This window comes from Aplidium turbinatum, chromosome 4 (genome assembly GCF_918807975.1).
Source record: "Aplidium turbinatum chromosome 4, kaAplTurb1.1, whole genome shotgun sequence".
Lineage (NCBI taxonomy): Eukaryota > Metazoa > Chordata > Ascidiacea > Aplousobranchia > Polyclinidae > Aplidium > Aplidium turbinatum.
Window position 1 is genome coordinate 4,759,481 of NC_137475.1, and position 8,443 is coordinate 4,767,923.

Sequence of the window (8,443 nt, forward strand, 5' to 3'; positions counted from 1 at the left end):
TGTAAAAAAAATGTCATCTTGACTTTCAAGTGGCATAAAAAGAAATATGATAATGAGAGGTGCTTTTATCAGGGTCCACTTGTTGTTGCTGTCATCGCATTATTTACTGCATGTTTTTTTGACGAATCCTTTTATTAGGCTGATCATGCAGAATTAATTCATAAGAATAGCAGTTGTGTTTGGAGGCATTTAGGAATTAAAACAGACATCACAAAATACGCTATTGTAATTTTAATACAGACAACAATACCATCAAATTATTACACCTTTAAAAGTAGGCTATAACAAAATAATAAAAAAGAGTAACTGTTTATGAGTGTGTAAGTTAACAAATAGGCTATGATTTTCAAACGTCTTGGAAAAAAAGTACTGTAGTTGCAAATACGCACATGGACTACGTATACCGGGGAGGCTTAAAATAAAACTCCTATTTGTTATGTTGAAAAAACATACCCTTAGTGCTTATTAAAATGATTTAAGTAACCCATTCCAACTTTTGGTTTCTTTGTTCAATAACTATAAAGTAAGTTTTTGTTTCTTTTAAGCTTTGTTGATCATCACAGAAGAACAAAGACATTTAAATTTAACAACTGACTAGTTTACAAAATAACTTTATCATGTCATTCATGAATGTCAATTTTGATCAAGCTGACAAAATTCCAGACAGCTTAACATGGAAGATAGGAAATGTTCCAAGAAGTGTAGCTTTAAAACGTGATGGGTAAGTACTGTAATGCTGACGTTGCTTTTACCGTTCCACTAGCCTACTATTTCATGTGTCGACATTTGACAATTATCTGTCAATATCATTCACTTGAACTACAAACTTTGAAAGCATGAAAAATGATTGCACATTGAATCTTGAAAGCTGTACAGTATGTGCAGAATGTTGGTTCCAGACCAAGGTTGCCAGATTGTTTGAAATTTCCAGCCCAATTGCCATTAAAAACTAGCCCAATCTCTTGATGATAAACAGTAAAAAAACAAATTTTGAATTTAAAATGACAGCTCTGTTGGTTAAGCACTTGACTTCACAAACGAAGAATCTGCTAGATCACTGGCGCTGGTTCAATTCTCGAAGTATACGCTTGAGCAACGCATTTCAAAGACTGTTTTCCATTCAGCAACATCAAGTGGATGGTATAATTTACAAACAACACTTCAATAAAAATCGGAAACTTCACTCTGTTGGTCTTGGTGACTGGCCCTGCGTTAATGGTTCAAAGCCTCAACAAGTATGCAACAAATACGACACTGCCAGGGTTAAGGTCTCAAAGAAGCTTTCTCGGTCTGAGGATAAAGATTTAATCAAATAGTGAAGTTCAAACCTTACAGCCTGTAAAAATAGCAAGTTTATCATGTTGAGCGTATCAATCAGGATATTTTTGATGTTTGTAAGTATTGATGTCATATTTGCTATCAAACCAGTCAATGTTTTGCCAGAATATTGTCATTGAAAAATATTTACCAAAATGTCACGGTTGCCAGTTTGGATTTTTTAAAGCCAAATTTGAAAATTTAGGCTTTTTTTGAACCACTTTGGATTTTTTTGTTTTAAAAAAAAATCCAAATGAGATTTGGCTTTTTTAGGCTTTTTTTTGTTTCATTCAAAAATTTCATGAGTATTATGATAAGAAGAGATCAAACTATCACAAAAAGAGAAAAATTACATTGAAGTGCTAATTCAATAAATACTAGAACTGAACTAGCGTAACATGCTGTGATGGGATGACGATGATTTTTCAAGGCTTGTGCTTTGCACTTAGTGCTTTGCACTTATCTAAAGTCCTTTCCCAAACTGCTCGAGTCCATTTTGATCAGTTGCCAATGAGATTTCTCCAAGGTGATAATGTACAGGAAGATAGGCTTTATTGACTGGTTGGTCATCTGAAACTGAAGTAGCCTATTTGCTGGAAAAATCCCAAAAGATACAGCAGATTTTTGGATTGTTGTCAAAACATATACAAATTCTGCAGGTACACATGGATTTGCAAAGTTGGCCTCATATGCTTTGTCTTGTTTAACAGTTCAGTTTTTTTTTTTTTTTCTGACCACCACAACAACAACAAAAAAACAATATAGGCCTATGCCAAACATTGCAGAGGTCTAGAAAAAGGTTAACCATGCCAATCTCCAATGCAGTTGTAGAAGGGATTATTTCTACTGTCACTTTGATCAAAACAAAGGAGAGAAATGGAATGCGGTTGCAAATGTTGGACTCATTGCTGAGAATAAAACCGCATTTGCATTCCTCAAAGCAATGCTGTAAACACTTTAAAGTAACACCAAGGATGCTATCTTTGTTTACATCAAAAAACATGTGTCAAACTGACAAAGTTGGCGAAGGTTCAGTTAACGAAGAAGGTCTTTTGTGGTTGCTGCAAGAAGACGATGATCCCATTTAAATTTTTTGACTAGATGACTGCTATGTTTGTCTATTCGCAACAGACCCAGTCGCTTTAGAATATTGTTAAACTGTTATTTTTGTCTTTTAGTGTCTTGTCGCGACTGATTTTGTTTCTTATAAGCTAGTTTATAGGTAGCTTTGTGTCTTTTAAGGAAAAAACATAGGTTTGTTAGAGTTTGTAGCAGATTTGGCTTTTTTTTGGGGCAAGTTTGGCTTTTTTTCTTTTGGCTATCTGGCAACCCTGCAAAATGTAATGCATATATTTAACCTGCTTGCCCTGCCCCATCAGTGTTGTCAGATTGGGCGATTTATCTGCAATTGGGCTACTTTTAGTTGGGCTTGGCGCCAAAAAATGTTGGTTTGCGACTTGCGCTTTTTTGGGCTACTTTCAGTCTCTGATTTGGCGCGAGACGGCGCTTAAATTTGGCAGAATTTTAAGTTGTTTGACAGTGAATTTTGAGTTGGCAGAACTGAATAATTGGTAGAATCCGAACAGCCTTTGAAAATGTTGGTAAAGTTTCGGTTTATTACGGAAAAAATGACGTTATTTTTTTGTTTCGGCATGAGGATTGATTTTACTGCTGACCATTAGCAGCTTTGACTGTTGTTACAGCAATGCTGTATTCATTTTCATCCGGGAGAATGGAAGGACTGAGTGGCGAAAGCGAAATTACACTTGTATCGAATATCGGAAATTATAGGGTAGTTATGATTTTGGTTTAGTACCGTACCATAATTTTTGAAGCTTCTATTGGTGTCTAAGCTATAAATTAAAGTGGGAAAAATTGAATGTCAGTGGAAAAACTTACTGAATGTAAACTCGTCTTCCTTATATGATTAAAAAACAATGATAGATTCTTGTATTTTTTGTACCAAGGTGTACGAGTTTAGAAATGCTGCAGGGGAGTATAAATTTAGAGAAGTTGTTCAATTGGCACTAACAATGTAGCCTATACCAATCAGCAATGCATTACGGTAGTTGAGCGAGCCTTTTCGAGAGTTTCTGCAATCAAAACCAAACTGCGAAATCGTATCGGTCTTCAACTTTTGTCAGCAATTGTGAGGATCAGAACTTTGCTGCAACAATTGGAAAAATGCTGTTTCATCCCCGGTCATCAATGCGGAAGCATGACAGCTCTATATATGAAAATGAAGCTTCAGCAGTTGATGATAGAATTTTGTTGGGTGTTGGTTCTTGGTAGTTCATCTGAGTTGACGGGCTTATGCTATGCATTAGCATCTACTATGGAACCATTTGTATCTTGAATTTGAAAATAGGAATTTGTATGAAGTCTGTATAGCATTGGCTCGTCTAAGTTTTTTTCTATTGAACTATGCTTGATTCAATATTGAACATTGTACTTATTGTATGTTGTATTAATGTATGTATTTTGTATCTACACAATCAGCATGATGGACCAAGATGTTGCTTTGTCCATGACTCTTGGGGGCATGACCAAAAACCCCCCTAGAAAGCCTGCGCCTTCGTTGCTCAACCGTCGACGTCGCGACGGCAAATTGGGCTACTTTTAAGTTGCTTTGGCGCATTTTTGGGCTCTTTTTTAAAAAAAAATCTGGCAACACTGTGCCCCATTACCTTTGTCAAAGCTTGTTCAGTTATAACTACACTGTCCTAATCAAATGCGAAATTAAACTAGAAGAAGACTTTGCATGAAATTAGCTTTGCCATGGCACTGTGAAATGTAAGCCCACCACTGTCAATGAAAAACCGTAAAGCCGTACATGCAATCCAAAAAACTAGCCTAAAAATCAGCAACTGCCAAGAATTTTTCTGCTACTTAAGTCTTCAAAGCAAAACTTGCTCAATTGGCAACTATGTTCGACAATTGAAATTTATGCAAAGCAGATGAATATTTATGTTTTTGTATAAAGTGACATTGAACTGTCAACCTCCTTGAAGGGTTGAAGCCAAAACAGGACATGAAGTACTGTAGCTATTACAGTAGTTTTGTTATAAAACTAGTTAGTCTGCATTAGTGGAGAGCTAAATTGGAGTGTTTTATCAAATGTGTAAGTGTTCATGTTATTGATGTCTTTGTACTCTATTTTCCTTAAGTCTATATTTTGCTGAGTTTTTGACATTGGTTGTAGCTTAACCATACTATGGTTGGAGTTACCTTCTATTATATCAAACAAATTGGATCTCACTACAAGCAGTACCGGTATTCAGCTTAACATTTTAATGTTGTGGAATTGTGATGCTTTTAGAAAACATGAAGAGAATTATTCACACGCTACAAGACTTCTTTTTTGCAACGTTGTAAATTTAACACCAGGGAAATTTTATTCATACATTTCAATTTATGTTGTTCAGTATTTACTTTTTCTGTTCATTTCCCGACGTCCGGTTATGACAAAGTGAAATGCAGAGGTGGGCAGTAGCGCGCTACTTTTGTAGCGGCGCTACTTTTTTGGTAAAAGTAGCGGTAGCGGCGCTACTTTTTAGTTGGAGTAGCGGAACTATTTTTATTCCAAGGTAGCGGAAGAGGCGCTACTTTTTTTCAGTCGCACTCCCGCTACCTGCTACGTTTTAATTTAAATTGAAAAAAATGGTTGTTTTTTTTTTTGCAATACTGGCGTGGTCATAGTCAAGCAGCTATATAATCGGCTTGGTTGCAAAGTTTCGGTCCTTTCTAGCTGACGTCAACTTCTTCGGCGAATAATTTGCGGGAAGAAGTTGACCAAGATCAGTGATCTTGTGACCTGTGAGGAGTTGAAAGTGAAAGTCCTTGAAGGGGTGAAGAAACGATTCAACAAGTTCTTCAACAACATGAAATGCGTTATGGCATCATGTCTTCATCCCTCCTTCAAGACGTCGTGGCTACAGTTTCTGCACTACGTTTCCACGGATGATGCTGACGCACTGCGAGAAAAAGTCAAGACAGATGTAATTCGACTGTTGCGGGAGACATCAAGCCAGGTTGATACCGAGAAGAGTGACACTAACACCAGTCATGACTCCGAGGATGTATTTTTTGGAGTGTTTGCGCCATCCCGTGAAACGTCGGTGCAGAAGGAAGCAGCAATTGTGGACGCCTTTTTTTCGGACAAGAGCAAGTCCTTGAGCTTTTCGAATACCGAGTTAAAACATGTGTTCATTAAATACAACACCCCCATTCCTTCCAGTGCTGCGGTGGAGAGACTTTTCTCTGTTGGAAAAGATGTGCTTAAGCGAAAGCGGGCAGGACTTAGTGACTCTCATTTTGAAATGCTCGTGTTTTTAAAAGATGCGTAACAACAAATTTCCCTTAGAATGTGTTTTCTATAACGACGTTAAAATGACAGCGTAAACGAATGATAACATTCGTTTTCAAGATCATTTTTGCATCACTTGGGACTTGAGTGTTTCCTGGTGTCATTTTAGACAAAAGTAGCGGTAGCGCGCGCTACTTCGGCCCGAGTAGCGGGTAGCGCGCTACTTTTGTAAATTGGTAACGGGTAGCGGTAGCGCGCGCTACGTTGGCCCAAGTAGCGGTAGTGGGTAGCACGCTACTTTAAAATTAGCGGGTGCCCACCTCTGGTGAAATGTGCATTGGGGTATGTTGCAGATTGGCAGTTGTGCCGAATTATGAAACAGACTTCTGGCAGAACACTTATTATGATCCAGTCCTCCAAAGTTACAACGGTCATGTTTTAGGATTTGACACAACAGAGCAAATGTTTGTTGCTGCAACGCACTTCAGTTTCGATGCAAAGGTTTGATTAAAATTATGTCAAAATTTGTCAAACTATAAATAGGTTTATTCTTTTATCTTTATGTAAATATATGTTCGTTTACCACCAAGTCATGTCAAACCCACTTAATCGCACTCCTGTGTAGCATGGATAAAATCAATTTACATAAATGATGTGCTTGGCTGCGACTCATGTTCGTTTATAAACTGTCTTGCCTTCTAAGGTGCCCTATTAAAAGTAATTGTATATCTGGTATCAATACAGTAGCCTAGCACCACGTAATGAAATACTACTACTATAGCTTTTATAACCTATAGTGTATATATATTTTATATGTAAATACTGTATAGTTAGATTAATATGGATCGCTTTTGTACGGTAATACAAAAAAGTTATCCATAGAATTAATCTGGTTGAGTGAACCAATACAACTTTGTATAGAAACATAAATGTATTGGTATTACCATTTTTTCTATGATCTGTTGCAGCTAAATGCCTGTCTGAACAGAATGGAACCATTTGCCAAACACTTCATGCATAAGTTTAGCCATGGTTCACGGAATCTTGCTTTCGATAGAAATAGACATACTCCTATTTTCATGGTGAATGGTTTCAAAATTGTGCAGCCGTATACTTTTCAAGGTACAATTTGACCAAGCTGGAATATTTGTCGGGCAAGATAGCGCTAATTGGTTGAAGGCAGGTCTCGAATTGTCCGACGGTGAACTGTGGCAAAGCGTCGTAGTCACAAGGGACAATTATTCAGATTGGTCAAAGTCATACATTCCTTGGGAAACCGATAAAGATGTGTACATCAAAGTTTACAGGTAAGATACAGGAATGGCAGTGTTAGGTACATATAAGTCGATACGTTGTCTGATGTGACTGGATTTGGTCAATGACATTTGAAAACTCTTACTCATTGCATGCATCAAACGAAAATTATTAGGTTTATATGGCATGCTGCTCCTTGATGTCTTGTTGGTTTGTAAGAACAGTGCATACTTTTCTGTTCTCAAGGGCCTTTCGGAATTAACCCCATGTACTGTATATATAGTTTTATTCCATTGGGGCAGTGTCAGACGTTCATTTAAATTTTAAAGCCTGCTAGGGCGTTTGTTGAATGATTAATACTTACCACGCTTTTCGTTTTGTTCAGAGAGAAGGAGAGTTACGTCGTTGAGACCAGCAATGACGGCGTTCATTACGACTTCGTCCGAATTGGCCACATCGCCACTAAGGGTTCAGTGACGGCAGGAATGATGGTTTGTCGGCCTCCGAAAGACGAAGGTGTCTCTGGAGCCGATGAACCGTCCGCGCGATTCCATTCTTACTCGTTTGCTGATAACCCCGGCTACTCCCATACCAACCAGTGATAGAAAACAAATCATCGAAAGTATGAACTCCAAAGCCGGATTTTTTTATGAATTGTTTCTGGAAGTCGTAACTGAATGAATATACGGTAATTTTCAACGTTGCACTTATTTCTTCACGGATCGAAGAAATTGTCTTATTTTTGCGTCTTGGAATTATGCAAAGTTATAATGCTCTAGATTTTTCCCGTCTTTAATATACCTGTCCAGACCAGCAACGAGTTTTAACAGTCATTCCGTCTTATCTACCAATATCCTACCGCAAGGCCATTCTTACAATCAAAAGCATTCTGTCCCATTCTGTATTTCAAAAAATGGAGTTGCTTGATGGGTTTACAAACGTTTTACTGCCCCTTCCGCAGAATCAATAAGTCATCATATTGATATGGTGCTAATTCTTATTTGTAACATCGCATGGTCTTTGTTGAAAAAGCAATTAATTCTGATTGACATTTCGATGGAACGTTTGTGCTGCTTTCAGATGTGCTGTCAATTTAACAAGAGTGTTTTAACAAATATTGCAACTTCAATGGCCACGCCTTATGTGCGTGATGAGTTCGACCACCAGATCTTATTGAAGTTAAATATTTGACAATGCTCGCACCCTTATTGACTCGTTTCATTGCTAATTTGGTTTGTGCAATTCGTCTTTTAATTATGACATTAAAATCGTTCTTTTGAAACTTCTCGGTCCAAACCATCTATTTGTTACAACACGCTGAAAAATGTCGACGCAAAACTGCACACTTTTAAAACAGACATATGGCCACTGGGTTTCAAGACAGGGTACTGGACTGCTGGTACACCCAACAAGCATATGTTTGCATGTATCCTGCGATTGAGAATTAATTTATGAAAAGTTTTGTCAAGTTAGCACATGAAGCATAGACAAATAGGCCTACATTCTAGCATAAACACGCTATTTAACATAATACAATTAAAGATAAACTATAAATTACGAACGTTT

At 37.4% G+C, this 8,443-nt stretch overlaps 1 protein-coding gene across 1 annotated transcript; it reads left to right on the forward strand.

Annotated features, from left to right (window-relative positions):
• Window positions 1–551: 551 nt before the first annotated feature.
• Window positions 552–8,162, forward strand: LOC145769295 (uncharacterized). The gene is made up of 4 exons (XM_082580883.1): window positions 552–721; window positions 5,977–6,124; window positions 6,746–6,930; window positions 7,263–8,162. The coding sequence occupies exons 1-4, from the start codon at window positions 618–620 to the stop codon at window positions 7,477–7,479; spliced, it is 654 nt and encodes a 217-aa protein (XP_082437009.1). The 5' UTR covers window positions 552–617; the 3' UTR covers window positions 7,480–8,162.
• Window positions 8,163–8,443: the final 281 nt, after the last annotated feature.